At 39.3% G+C, this 15,637-nt stretch overlaps 2 protein-coding genes across 6 annotated transcripts in view; one reads left to right on the top strand and one right to left on the bottom strand.

Annotated features, from left to right (window-relative positions):
* The window catches only part of LOC130089389 (coagulation factor IX), a 28,040-nt gene extending 25,958 nt beyond the window's left edge, over positions 1 to 2,082 (top strand). The window contains exon 9 of the mRNA XM_056256689.1: positions 1,690 to 2,082. Coding sequence (XP_056112664.1) covers positions 1,690 to 2,039 — 350 coding nt within the window. The 3' untranslated portion in view covers positions 2,040 to 2,082. The remainder of the gene's footprint in view (positions 1 to 1,689) is intronic.
* Positions 2,083 to 3,182: 1,100 nt separating this feature from the next.
* LOC130089388 (protein IWS1 homolog) overlaps positions 3,183 to 15,637 on the bottom strand; it is a 28,360-nt gene continuing 15,905 nt past the window's right edge. For 2 of the 5 annotated variants that reach the window (XM_056256684.1, XM_056256686.1), the window contains exons 13-16: positions 12,704 to 12,760; positions 9,533 to 9,589; positions 8,203 to 8,317; positions 3,183 to 3,537 (exon numbers count right to left, since the gene is read on the bottom strand). In XM_056256684.1, the coding sequence (XP_056112659.1) occupies positions 3,412 to 3,537; positions 8,203 to 8,317; positions 9,533 to 9,589; positions 12,704 to 12,760 (355 nt within the window). In that variant the 3' untranslated portion in view covers positions 3,183 to 3,411. Of the gene's footprint in view, positions 3,538 to 7,821; positions 7,972 to 8,202; positions 8,318 to 9,532; positions 9,590 to 12,703; positions 12,761 to 15,637 lie in introns of all 5 variants that reach the window. The other 3 variants (XM_056256687.1, XM_056256688.1, XM_056256685.1) reach the window with 2 other exon arrangements.

Below are 15,637 nucleotides of genomic sequence, written 5' to 3'. Positions count from 1 at the left end.
GTTTACCTGGGTCTGGTCTACTAATCGACGTCCCCGAACGTCTCCTGATCGACGTTAGTTTACCTGGGTATCGTCTACTAATCGACGTCCACAAACGTCTCCTGATCGACATTAGTTTACCTGGGTCTCGTCTACTAATCGACGTCCAAAAACGTCTCCTGATCGACATTAGTTTTCCTGGGTCTCGTCTACTAATCGACGTCCAAAAACGTCTCCTGATCGACATTAGTTTTCCTGGGTCTCGTCTACTAATCGACGTCCAAAAACGTCTCCTGATCGATGTTAGTTTTCCTGGGTCTCGTCTACTAATCGACCTCCCCGAACGTCTCCTGATCGACGTCAGTTTACCTGGGTCTCGTCTACTAATCGACGTCCCCGAACGTCTCCTGATCGACATTAGTTTACCTGGGTCTCGTCTACTAATCGACGTCCACAAACGTCTCCTTATCGACGTTAGTTTCCTGGGTCTCGTCTACTAATCGATGACCCCGAACGTCTCCTGATCGCATTAGTTTACCTGGGTCTCGTCTACTAATCGACGTCCCAGAACGTCTCCTGATCGACGTTAGTTTACCTGGGTCTCGTCTACTAATCGACCTCCACAAACGTCTCCTGATCGACATTAGTTTACCTGGGTCTCGTCTACTAATCGACGTCCAAAAACGTCTCCTGATCGACGTTAGTTTACCTGGGTCTCGTCTACTAATCGACGTCCACAAACATCTCCTGATCGACATTAGTTTTCCTGGGTCTCGTCTACTAATCGACGTCCAAAAACGTCTCCTGATCGACATTAGTTTTCCTGGGTCTCGTCTACTAATCGACGTCCAAAAACGTCTCCTGATCAACATTAGTTTACCTGGGTCTCGTCTACTAATCGACGTCCAAAAACGTCTCCTGATCGACATTAGTTTACCTGGGTCTCGTCTACTAATCGACGTCCAAAAACGTCTCCTGATCGACGTTAGTTTACCTGGGTCTCGTCTACTAATCGACGTCCACAAACATCTCCTGATCGACATTAGTTTTCCTGGGTCTCGTCTACTAATCGACGTCCAAAAACGTCTCCTGATCGACATTAGTTTTCCTGGGTCTCGTCTACTAATCGACGTCCAAAAACGTCTCCTGATCGATGTTAGTTTTCCTGGGTCTCGTCTACTAATCGATGACCCCGTTCAATTATATTTATACTCTAGCTGTGCATCTCTTTATAGACGTCAGCTGAGTCCCCTAACTTCCTGTGCAGCAATAACTAGACAGACTCCAGACATGGCCTCCGAATATGCTTTAATCACGGCCGGAGGATCTCAGACAAATTTCAGAGAGAATCCCCCCAGCAAAAACAATACAAGTTTTTATAGAATAGGAGCATAGCAAAAGTGACATGATACATTAAATAATTTACCTACAATTTGATTGGTTCTTCATATGCAAACCCTTCTGTTACTAGGTAGAAGTAAACTCTTGTTTTCTTGATTGCTTCACTTTGTTCTTTAATCACGAGTTTATAAATTTAGATATCCGTCTAGTTTTTCCCCTTTTTGTTATATCCAGACATGATTCACAAACACACACACTCAGTCACAAGTTTATACCAAAGGGTTTGGAAACATTTAGGATTCAAAAGCATATGAATGTTATTCCTGCAAGAAAAATGTTAGTTATGATTAATTTAAAAATCCACCACAGGTGCGACTCGCTTCCTTCAGCGCTCCTCTCGATTCCTGAGGAAGGTGCTGCTCCCGGTGGTGGATCAGATGAACTGCATCAACTCCACGGAGCAGGTGATCACGGATAACATGTTCTGCGCGGGATATCTGATGGCGGAGATGGACGCGTGTACGGGCGACAGCGGCGGACCCTTCGTCGTCAACTACCGCGGCACGTGGTTCCTGGCCGGGGTCGTCAGCTGGGGCGAGAGATGCGCGGCCGAGGGCAAATACGGCGTTTATACACGACTGGGAAACTATTTATCCTGGATACGGGAGGAGATGATGAAAGAGGAATCCAGACGCAATCAGACTGCAAAAGTACAGTGAATATTGCCACCTAATATGCATTAACTAACGATGAGCTATTACAAGTTTTTAATTCATCTTTGTTAATGTTAGTTAATAAAAATACAACTGTTCATTGTTAGTTCTTGTTATGCTGTAAATAAAACAAAGATTATTAGAATGTTTTACAAGAAAATATGATTTCAATCCTTATACTTTAATTGTTTTGTGTAATTGATATTTACTTGCTATTTTTTAGAGCGAAAGCTGTTTCTACACCATTTTTCTTCAGTGTAGCTCAGGTCCAAAATATATATTAACAGACACAACTTTTAAAAAAATGCTTTAGAAGTATTGTTCATTGTTAGTTCATGTTAACTAATGAAATTGTACAGTGTTAACAATGTTTTGCTTGTTTAGTGCATCTTTTTTTTCGGCTCTAAAATTTTCATACAAACAAAAACATGATTTTTGACATGGATATGCAAGAAATGAAATCAACTCTTAAAAATTAAAATGTGCAAAAACTTGTCCCTTCGTGTGTGTGTATCTATCTATATATATATATATAAAGAAATATATACATATATATAGACATTATCTCAAAATTCACAAAAGTGACTATGTACTTCAAGGTTACCATGCATTTCCCCCATGAAGTACATTTTTTGTTTTGGCATTTGAAGGTAAAAATTTGAAGATTTTCAATTTGAAATATACATTTCTTTAAGCCATGCTGCTTACAACATATATTTGGCCAGAAGAAAATATTTCCAGTGAATTTCATATAAGATTTGGATATTTCCAGCAGTTCTGGATCTTGATGAATTGACTTCTGCAATCATATTCAAAATATTCAAGACACATGATTCTTTGGTCATGCAATACTTTTAATATTTTATTGTCTAATATCATTGGTTAAAGCCTGTTTTGGTTAATCGTGTTTAATGAGCCTCTTGTTCAGTTTAGTCAAATGACATTCACATGTATATCAAACCAAGAGACTTTTTAGGAATTATTGTTTAAGTACTTCAGATGAACAAACCTTGTTATTAATGATCAATAAAATTACATTATGGTTTTAAAATATAGTATAATTTTAAATTGTTGCAAATTTTATTTGCATTGTACACAGTGTATTTGACACTGCAAATAAAGGAAAGAAAAGAGCAGGGAGTACATGAGTAAAATGTAGAACATGGAAACTCTTTATTATGAAAGATACATAAGAACCAAACGCATAATGTTCCCAGATCATCTCTCTGGGCTCTGAATACATTTTAAAGGCGCAGCTACGCAAACTCAGGCATAGCTACAGTACAGACACGCGGCTTCACGAGATCTGACGCCCAGAACCGGCAACATTTGACAGAAAACACAACAGAAAGAGAAAAGAGGCGGAGCGTGTGGGGGGTCAGAGGGGCATGCGGTTTCCCTCTACGCTGATCTTCACCGCGTGTCCCGTCTTCGTCAGGCGCTTGATGTCAGCGAAGCGGCGCAGCTGTTTATCTACTCGTGACATGCCCTTCTTCATCGGACCCTGAGCGACAGAGAAGAGGAGTCACAAACACTGCAAACACAAGGAGGCTGTGGAAAACTAGTGCAAGTAATAACAAGCCCATGTAAAATAACTCAATCTTTTTTTAAATTAACAAAAAATAAATAGGAAACTATAAAAATAAAAATAAATTATATAAAAAAAGGAAAAATTATATATTTTTTTAATATATATTTTTTATATTACAAGCAAAAACAAGGCAATTAAAATGATATTTTTTAAATAAAATAAGCAAAAAAAAATCTTTATTTTTTTTATTAACAAAAAATAAATAGGTACCTATAAAAAAAGGGAAAAATTATATATATTTCTTATATTTATAAAAAACTATTATATTGCAAGCAAAAATAAGGTGATTAAAAATATATTAATATATATGATCATTTTAAATGAACAAATAATGAATAAATAGCGAACTACATGCAAAAACAAGGCAATTTAAATGATCTAATGATTAAAATACAAGCAAAAAATAAATCTTAATATTTTTTTAAATGAACAAAAAAATAAGAATAAATAGGGAACTATTACATGTAAAAAAAGGCACTTAAAATATTAATATTTTATAAATAAAAAATAGGAAACTTATTACAAGCAAAAACAAGGCAATTAAAAATATCTTAAATTTTTTTCATTAATAAAAAATAAATAGAAAACCGTTCCAAAAAAACAAAAATCGTAATTTTTTTCATTAATGAAAAAGCAAATAGTACACTATTTTTTTAAATTAACAAAAATATAGGAAACTATTACAAGTGAATACAAGACAATTAATAATATAATAAAAAGTTAAATCAACAAAAAAAAGTAAACTATTACAAGCAAATTAAAAATCTTTCTTATATAAATTCTTTTTAAAATAGGACAATATTATAAAGAATTAAATTAAAAAAAAGGAAACTATCACAAGCAAAAACAAGCCAAAAAAAATAAAAATAAAATATATATATATAAAAAAGGAAACTTTTATAGGCAAAAGTGAATCCTTTTATTTTAAATAAAATAAACAGGAAATTACTAAAAGCAAAGTCGCTTGACTTACAAACACTAAAAGAAAGATCAAGTCAGTTAGAAAGACTACTATAAAACACAACAAGCCAGTCCCTGTGAGAATCTGATAATGAACACACACTTGAAGCGCTGAGGTTTAGTGTGTCTCACACACACACACACACACACACACACACACACTCCAGTGCTCTCGTGACGGTGACTTCGTCCCGTTTATAGTAAGAAACATCCAAAACCAAGGATGGTGGAATTAGTTTCAGTAACTTTCATTAAAGGTGCAGTGTGTAATATTTAGGAGGGTCTGTTGACAGAAATGCAATATCATACACATAACTGTGTTTTCAGTGGTGTATAACGAGCTTATTTAAAGCTGCAGTCCGTATCTTTTCCTCTTTGTCGCCATCTCTCTGTTCGAAATCTGTAACTGCAGTGATTCGCGGAATTATTATCTTTACGTGGGTTGTAAATCGGCATGAAACAGCGCGGATGAACACAGTGCTTTGAGGCGAGTGCTGCTGTCAGTCACCGCGCTGTGTGGATACTGTCATACAGAATCACAGATTCACTTTTTGAAAGTTTGACCAACATAAGAATTTTCATAAGAAAATGTCTTCTGAACAAGTAAGTAACATCCATTTTTGTTCTGACCAACTAAGATAGATTTAATCAACGCGATTTGCAGCAACCGTGCAAATTATAGCCTACTTTGTTCTCAAATTGTTCATGTTAACAACATCAGCATTGCGTGACTAATGTTAAATTTAATGTGTTTTATGGTTACCTGTGTAGTTCAGAATTCATATTCTCCATAATAGCAAAACGAGAAAGGCACAACAAAGGAAACTCCATAACTGTGTGAATTAAGAACACGTACCGTTACACGATTGAACTATTGAAATGTCTTACTTGTTCAGTAGTAAAAGCCGTCTCTTCTTTCCTTCAAAACACGGAGTTCACGCACTTTTCAAAAGCCCCGCCGATGTTTAAATCCTTGTGTTCGCATGAGACGGTTTCTTTCTCTTTCTCTAGCCACCTTAAATCCGAAGTACGAAGTCTTTTGGGTTTTATAACGGCTGAATCTCCAGTTGACACTGATGATTGTTGTTTGGATCTTTCTGGATGCCATAAGTTTAATTATGTAAAGTGCTGCGAGAAAAGCCTATACATCTCTACATCTCGTCACGCGCAGTATAGCCGGCTAGCCGAAACTCCTTTATGTGTACGGGTGTGACGTCATGACGCAAAGACATGCTCGAATTTCCCGCGGAAACCCACCAGTACCACTGGAATTAAAATTATTACAAGCTAACCGTTTTGAATCTAGCTATGGCAAGCAGATAGTTTTGACCACTGCCAGAATAAGTTTTTTTTAATATAATTATTTTGGATTATTTTTAACTTAAAGTTACGGACTGCAGCTTTAATGAAGCGTTATGTTTTAATCAGCTAAGGATGAGCATTTCTCTCTACACACACACACACCGCGGGTCTCCTTACATCCACATGTTTCTACGGTGGCCCTGAGCGGACACACGCGTTTCGTCACGGTGTTGTTCTTCGTGCAGAGAAGCTGTAGCTAAAGCCAGCCAATAAAACACTGACACAATGATGAACAATCACAATAATATTCACAATTACATATCGCTTTACTGAATAATCAAGTAAACCTAATTTCTTACTTTATCTTTGTAAAGAAAGCTCATTGCTTAACTGGCTACTCTCTGCTGTCTCAGACGACGACATCACTTCCTGTCGGCCACCGTAACTTCTGTTGGGTGCGATTCACAACCTCACCGCTAGATGCCGCTAAAGATTACACACTGCAGCTGTTTGAGGACTGGTTTAAGGGCCCTATTTTAACGATCTAAGCGCTGGTCTAAAACGCCTAGTGTGTGTCTGAATCCACTTTTGCTAGTTTAACTACGGGAAAAATGGTCGGCGCTCCCGGCGCTGGTCTAAAGGGGTCGTCTCTATTCTCTTAATGAGTAACGGGTGTGTTTTGGGCGTAACGACCAATCAGAGTCTCATCTCCCGTTCCCTTTAAATGGCAGTTGCGCTCGCGCCGTGACGGATTCGCCATTTAAGACTGAACGCTTCTCTTGCGAAGAAACGGATCTGCTTGTGCGCGAGGTTAAAGCGGTGTGTGTGTGTGTGTGAGGTTCAAGCTGTGTGTGTGAGGTTCAAGCTGTGTGTGTGTGAGGTTAAAGCGCTAGCAGAACATCTACGGGACAAGCCGGATTCCACCATATCTTTATGTAAACAATAATAATCTTTTATTTGGCATGTTTGTGTGCTGCTGTGTGTCCCTGTGTGTGTAATAGGCAGAGTGTGTGTAATAGGCAGAGTGTGTGTTTGTGTGTGTGTGATAAGCAGAGTGTGTGTGTGTGTAATAAGCAGAGTGTGTGTAATAAGCAGAGTGTGTGTGTGTGTGTGTGTGATAAGCAGAGTGTGTGTGTGTGTAATAAGCAGAGTGTGTGTGTAATAGGCAGAGTGTGTGTTTGTGTGTGTGTGATAAGCAGAGTGTGTGTGTGTGTAATAAGCAGAGTGTGTGTGTAATAGGCAGAGTGTGTGTTTGTGTGTGTGTGATAAGCAGAGTGTGTGTGTGTGTAATAAGCAGAGTGTGTGTGTAATAGGCAGAGTGTGTGTTTGTGTGTGTGTGATAAGCAGAGTGTGTGTGTGTGTAATAAGCAGAGTGTGTGTAATAAGCAGAGTGTGTGTGTGTGTGTGTGTGATAAGCAGAGTGTGTGTGTGTGTAATAGGCAGAGTGTGTGTAATAAGCAGAGTGTGTGTGTGTGTGTGTGTGATAAGCAGAGTGTGTGTGTGTGTAATAAGCAGAGTGTGTGTGTAATAGGCAGAGCGAGTGTGTGTGTGTAATAAGCAAAGTGTGTGTGTAATGGTCAGAGTGTACGCACTTTGTGGACCGGCCTATAGGTGCCCATTACGAACACGCTCTTTAAATAAATAAAAAAAATTTTTACGCCATTGACTTTAGACCAGGGTTCAGTTGGTCAATGTCTCCGGAACACAATGCGCCGGAACACACACCTCGTTTTCAGACCAGCTGGATTTGCTATTAAACAACGTGACGCGGGACGTAAAAAATGATAATTGCGTCAGGCTGAAACTAGCGAAACACACTTGCGTCGCCTGGCGCTGCATTACGCCGGGTGTATGATAGCGCCCCTGGTGTTAGTTCGGGTCTCTCCTTCACTACACTGTCTCCAGTGCAGCATGCAGAGCCATGCAGACACTTACTGCCCCCTCAGGCGGGACCAGGAACTACAGGGGCATTCGGTTCCCCTCAATGCTGATTTTCACAGCACCCTGTGGGCGCCGCTGCTTTCTCTCCTCCGCAAAACGCCGTTTGTGCTTCTCCATCAGGCTGAGGCCTTTCCTTAAGCTTGTCTACCAATCACATAACAGTCAAAAAACCTCCTCCACCAATCAAATTAAAGGGGGATACTTGAGGAATATAAATGGGCAAACTCTACACATAATTTTTTTAGTCATGTAAAAAAAAACACATCTCTCCATCCTGTGCAAACTCCTCTCACTCTTGATTTGAGCAAGAGACACCTGCCAATCATTCTTCTGCACTTATGCCCCGCCCCCCACACACATGCCCCGCCCACTTACACTTCGGTTTGAGTCCCCATCCACGTTCCATTTGGGCCGGACCACGTAGTCCTTATTGGACGGCATCGGCACACGAGCCCTCGCACAAAACCCTGGGTCACCTGGCCTTAATGCCCTGAGAGAGAGATTTATTAACATTAATACAAAATAAAATGCATTATATCATTTGTATAATATATACATTTAAATAATAAAATGTTAATCATTTTCATTAAGCATTAAGATTTTTTTTTTACTATAATGTATATATTATAATTTTAAAATGCATTGTATAATTTTTACAATATAATTTTAAAATGCATTGTATAATTTTTATAATATATTTCAATATAATAAAATATTAAAATCAATCATTTTCATTAATTAGCATTAAGAAACATTAAATTAACCAAATTATATAATACATTTATTTATAAATTGTATTAGATTTTAATTATAATAAAACAATATTAAATTATAATCATTTTTATGAATTAGCAATAATACAAACATTACATTTAAAATGTTTTATATCATTTGTATAATATATAATATAATACATTAGATTTTCATAATAAAATATTTAATTATAAAAATCAGTTAGCATTAATAAAGATTGAATAACAATGAATAAATTATATAATAGTTTAAAATAATAATATTATGAATAATTTCAATATAATAAAATATTAAATTAATCCCTTTCATTAATTTGCATTAATACATATATTAAATGACTTTATAACAAATTATATTTTTACATAATTTTAAATGACAGTAATATATTAATTACATTATTATAATAAGCTATTAAATTATAATTATTATACAATTATAATATATACAATTAATAATTTGCATTACATATTAAATTATAATGAAATGCACAAATTATACAATATATATTAAACTATAATAATTTAATAGTTATTAATAATTACATTTAAACAAACTAGCTGGGATATAGTTTTTAAAAACTACAGGAAAAAAATAAATAAAAAGTGGAGATTCTCACAAAAGAAATGGAAATTATGCATAAAAGAAAATATTTTAGGACCAATACAATTTTTGCAATGTGACATTTTCATAAGATTAAGCACATTTATATAATATATTTAAATTGTAGCATATTTATAAAATGATGGTAGTGTCTATATGCTAATAAAAATAAATAAAAAACATTAAAATTGGCTTTATTATCTTTACACAAAAGTCTTGGTTTTCATCTGACTCTAGGCTTTTGGAGTGCAGAATATGTTCTTGACTGGTTGTGTGTGATTCTCCATAAAGCTTCACTAAACTACTACGAAAACTGAAACACAGAGAAACAGAAGGAAGTGTAGAGCCGTACTTCTCCTCTCCCGTCAGCACCTTCTCCAGATCTCTGCGAGGAGTCTGTCCACCAGAACTGTGGAGGAGAAACACACACACACACACACTGAGACGGAGAGCAGAGGAATCATGGGATACACTCAAGCAAACATGCGGTCAGTGTTTGAGTCGGATGCGTGTGAAGCGGATTTTGATCACATTCGCCTGAATTTGAAAACCTCAGTACACACGCACACACACAAAAATGCAGAGGCTCACATGCATTCGGTATTTAAAGAGCTCAAGATGAGAGGGAATGAAAATGGAGTGATAGAGGTCAAAGGTCAGGACCCCTAACCCGACCCCTAAACCTACCCATCACTCACACACACCCCTAAACCTACCCATCTCACACTCACCCGACCCCTAAACCTACCCATCACACACACACACACACACACACACACTAACCCGACCCCTAAATCTACCCATCACACACACACAACCCCTAAACCTACCCATCACACACACACACACACAAACACTAACCCGACCCCTAAACCTACCCATCTCACACACACACACACACACACACACACTAACCCGACCCCTAAATCTACCCATCACACACACACAACCCCTAAACCTACCCATCACACACACACACACACAAACACTAACCCGACCCCTAAACCTACCCATCTCACTCACACACACACACACACACACACACACACACACACACGACCCCTAAACCTACCCATCACACACACACACACACACACACTAACCCGACACCTAAACCTACCCATCACACACACACTAACCCGACCCCTAAACCTACCCATCACACACACACACACAAATGCAGAGACTCACATGCCTTCAGTGTTTAAAGAGCTCAAGATGAGAGGGAATGAAAATGGAGTGATAGAGGTCAAAGGTCAGGACGCATCACAGTCATCACTACTGAGACTGATAGAAAGTTTCAAGATAGAACGGACCATGATATCAAATAGAGAAGAATATGATCAAACTAAAAACTAATAGAATCTGAGAGTGAATCGATTCAGTGAATCAATTAAGAACCGATAGAACAACCTGATCCAAGTCTATTGTAGTCTCACTACAAAAGTGATTTTATCTCTGTATTTAATATACTTGTATATGGTTTCGTTTAACATTAATGACAGACAGCAGCAGGAATATTAGGCTGCCGTCACTTTAAGACCGAATGCACAGATCCAATATACTGATACACATCGGTTTTCTTTCTCAACTGACCCTTCTCAGGGAGTTTGATTGACAGGCGATCTGACCAATCATAATCCGCCATCCGCCATTTTGTCCGACAAAGCAGTCAGGAGAGTTAGTAGATTAAAATTTGAGACTGTTGAGACTGTATCATATCAAAAGTAAGCTGGTGTGTCCTGTCTGTCGGTGTCCTCTGCTCCGCGATGTATTGTTCACTGCGTGAGAACATGGTGTGTGTGAGAGCGGCTCGCTTGTCGGACATAGCAACCGTAACTAAAGGGGGCGGGGCTTTGCGGACGGTCAATCGTTTACGTTCACGTAAGTCATAAAGAGACCATTACAGAAACTTGCTTAGACGGAGATTATGATATTATTTTGCATGTGTGTGTCCGTTCAAGCGCAAATAGACTAGAAAGAGAACAAATATCGGCATAGAAAATAGAAAAGGCTCAACATCTCTTAATCGTTTAAACTGACAGGACCTAAAACACTCGCTCTACGATGGTTAAACTTTGCAATTAATCCGAGAATCACATGCGTTTCGATTCCCTACAAAGAAAATAACGACAAAGGTTTTTATCTCCGCCACTATGGCCTTAATGTCTGCCATTCTTTTTTATTTGATATTTTGTTTCCTTTGTAAAGGGCCGTACACACCAGGACGAATATCGGTGCGCGTAATTCGGCAGCGTTTTTCAACGCGTTTTTTGTGTTCACACCCAAGCGATTTTCATTGACGATGAGCCGAGCCAATTCATTTCATTCATTCCCTGGCACTAATGTAAAACAAAAATACCCCAGTACACAAAGTGGCGCTGGGCAACTTTAAGGCCTGTTCACACCGGGACGAATTTCGCGCGCGATGTTTAACGCCTCGTGACTAAACAAAGAGCGCCAATGTGAGTGTGCACACCGACACGAAATTCAGCGCAACTCCGGACCGTCCGGCCAAAATCCGGACGTATGGCCACCCTACTACACACACCGTCACGGTTTTATCCACTAACCTCTTTCCTTCATCATTATATTTGACAGGGAAGCCAAAATGCTCCCATATATGGGGATTTAAATGACGCGGGGCGTTCAAGCTACTCGCTTGTCACTCAGAAGAAGAGAGCAAATTTGTCACAATTGTCATATAGTTCTTTATGTTCCGACACCAACGAGACCAGCGGCTCTACATTCATCTTGCCTTGCATCTTCCTCAATAATGAATAAATAAATAATGGACAAATGGAGTCTTTAAACGCCTCAGATGTAAAGTTATTCGCTGTCAAAGTGACGCCAAAATGAATGGGAGTCAATGGAAATGCTAACGCAAGTGAAGTTCTGCTACAACATGGCGGCACCCGGCCGACTTCAACTTCCGGTCGATGGATTACCCCCTTGTACTTGGCGTATATCTTCTTCGCCGTTACGCATGTGTGCTCGGCAAGACCGTTTTGTGTTTGAGAGCCCCCAAGTTGTGTTTTACTGTAACTTCAGAAGCTCCAGACACGTGAGCAAAAGCGCCAATCTCATTGGTCGGATAGTTTTTGAGTGCGTCAAACCAAAAAAACGAACCCGAGGCGTTTAAAAAAAAAAAGACGCTTTTACGCGTGGCGTTTTCCGCGTCGGTGTGCACACTCACATTGGCGCCCTTTGTTTAGTCACGAGGCGTTATCGCATGCGAAATTCGTCCCGGTGTGAACAGGCCTTAAGGCTTTGTTTTTAAAATAGGGACATTAGTTTGGCTGTAATGCTCAGTCACTTGCAAAATATTAAAACTAACATGAAAAAGAAAAGTGATAAAATCATGATTTTCCTGAAAAAAAATGTTTTATTATATTTTTGCCATATCGCACACCCGTACATCAGTGTTAGAAACATTCCTGAACTTGAGACAGGCTCATGCTCTCTCTCACACACACACACACACACACACACACACACACACACACACACACACACACTGAACCTGAGCGCAGGGGCAAAGACGTTGGGCTCCTCTGGCCTCTCAGACGTCTGAGGCTCACTTACACCCACAGGAGAGGAAGAGTGACAGATGGAAGACAGATGAGGAGAACATCACTGGCTGTGTTAACATGCACAACTTCTGTTTCAATCCGACTCAATTCATTCAGTGATCGGGTTGATGTGCGCGTTTATACGTCACAAGCTTCAAATCGGGATGTTTTTTGACATGCGCTCACTGAATGAATATACAGTTTCCCGCTGTTTGTGCATAATCAGTCCCTCCAGAAAAACGTGATTATGCGATCGCATGATTCAGAGCATAATCAGCCAAAGTTTTTCCAATACGCCATGCAAAATATGCGGCTCTTGCATGATTTCATAATCCTCGCATTTTCGTTGCATAAAAAAAGTCACATATATCTTAGCAGAAAGTTGAAAAATGTTGCGTTTGCGTCACACGAGAGCCGCCGTTTCCGTTGCCATGGGAACGTTACGAAGTGACGTAATTAAGCGACGTGAACATCATCGAAAAGCTGTAAAACAGGAGCACACTTTATTTTTAAATATTCATTTTTACAGAAGTTGTAGCATATTCCTTTTGTAAAGCTACAGAACTCGTTTGACTCATCAGTGTTTTGTGAGTTTGATGTGTTTATTAAGGTCTGAAATCAAACAGGATGAGAACTGAAATATTCCAGCACTTTCTGTGATGTATACGCTTGCTTATCATAGGAAGTCATAAGAAAGGACTCTTTACATTAAGGTAGGAGCCTAGTGAGAACAGGGTGTTGGGGAATCACTTTTTCTCTTTTTCATCAAACCGCAGTTTTTGCAAGTTCCCGAAATTTCATCGCATAAAATTGCATAAATATCCCACATATTCCATCGCATTTTTAAAGAAAACGGGCCGTGTAATCAAGGGTTTTTGCCCACAACAATCACAAAAAAACTCTGCGGTTTTCTGGAAGGACTGTATAATAACTATTCTCCTACATTGCTTCTTTATTACCGTATTTTCCTCACTATAAGGCGCACTTAAAAGCCTTTAATTTTCTCAAAAAACGACAGTGCGCCTTATAATCCGGAGCGCCTTATATATGGATGGTGAACACACGTTCACCAAGACGGGGAGACAGCGCCGGGCGACTAACGCCACTATCTGCCAATGGATCGTAGATGCCCAGGCTGATATATCAGTCTCAACTGGGATCCGAGCTTTCACGAAGGCAGGAATCATCTCTTTATTCAGCCGGCTCACATACCCGTATTTACTTCCTGTTTTCGGTCGAAGTCCACAGTAGTCGATTGTCGAGTTCGTGCGCGCGCGATCAAACCTCCTCCGTGTGTTCAACATCTGATTCGGATGAACTATCCATTTGAGCTGATATTCTCAGAACACCACAAAGCACTGTCATCGGCTGACAGTCCGAGTCTCCACTGTTGCTTAGTTAGCTACCAATGATCGCGCGCGCACTCGACAATCGCCTACTGTGGACTTCGACCGAAAACAGGAAGAAAATACGGGTATGTGCAGTCAGATTCACCGTGTTCACTCACATGGCTGTGCACTTGTAATGACACATTAAGGTTGTTATAGAGGCTAAAAGCAGGTTTAAAACTTGTCCCGTTTAAGTCAACAGGGTGCAAATTTTAAAAAGAGGATAACACGGTGTAGGCAACACCGGTTTTTGTCGTTGTTATCTGTACTGACAGCACTCCAAATTTACAAAAAATGAGCTCAATGTTAAAATTGACCGGAGTTTTCCTTTAAGGTTTGAACAACGTTACCATGGGAGTGAACGGAGTTGTCAGAACGCTTAATAAGGTTTGACTTTATCTGACTGTTTTGTTGACATTTGTTGACATCTAGTGGATGCATAACGCAAACCCAGTCAAACGTTTGACTGCATATCTTATGCGCCTTATAATCCGGTGCGCCCTATATATGAAAAATGTTCTAAAATAGGTCATTCATTGAAGGTGCGCCTTATAATCCGGTGCGCCGTATAGTGCGGAAAATACGGTAGTTTTAACTATAGGATATGTTTTTGAGGATATGAACCATTGTGCCGCTGTTTATATTTATCCTGCAGTAAAAATGCCCAAAACCAGTCGTCTGTGGATGAGAGTCTGAAGCAAGCACTGGTGGGCCGGTGTCCTGCTCCACTCCACAGACTCTGAGGGAAAGGAGGACTATGTAAGGGTTAATGCCCTGCGAGGTGTCCATTATCAGGTATTAATGGGTGACGGCGAGGCGTGAGCGCATGAACCGTTGCCTCCGCCGAAGTCTATTAAAACCTGACAATGCACACCTCGTCGGGCATTAACCCGCTTATATCACGGTCACTTGCCAAATAACACATTTTTAAAACATTAGTTTATATTTTAATTAGTTTTACAATCAAAATCTAAAGTTTTTATAAACAATAACTTGGTTTCCCTGGTTACGCCTGACGGTTTATTTAGCAACCGGAGATATTTATAGTGCGCTCCGCTCGGAGAACCCTTCAGTTTAGCTCACTCACGAGCCAGAAAGCTAACGTATTTATTTTCCTGTAAGTTAGGCTTGTCTAGCCATGGGCGTTACTCTTTTGTTTTTTTTAACCTATAAGTATAGTATAATATAGTATAACGGCTAACTAGATGTTTGTTTTGATACAATAAATTGTAACCGGATACTTTGACTGCCTGTTGCTATGGTTACTCACAGCGCATTTGTTTATTAATCTCGAACGGTCAACAGTTTCACCAGAACTCCTTTACTAGGTGTCCTCTAGCACTTTATAATGGGCACCCTGCAGCCAATCAGAATCCAGTATTCACCCAGACCATGGTATAAAGAATGACGGGACACTCGTTTATAAGGCACTTTATTCAACAGGAAGAACAGCTCGTTCCTCACATCATTACGCTGTTTCTACATCCTTTCAGTTTC

This window comes from Rhinichthys klamathensis, unplaced genomic scaffold, assembly GCF_029890125.1.
Source record: "Rhinichthys klamathensis goyatoka isolate OS25496 unplaced genomic scaffold, OSU_Roscu_1.1 h1tg000130l_1, whole genome shotgun sequence".
Lineage (NCBI taxonomy): Eukaryota > Metazoa > Chordata > Actinopteri > Cypriniformes > Leuciscidae > Rhinichthys > Rhinichthys klamathensis.
Note: the sequence above shows the minus strand (reverse complement) of the source record. Positions and strands in the feature narration are given on the sequence as shown.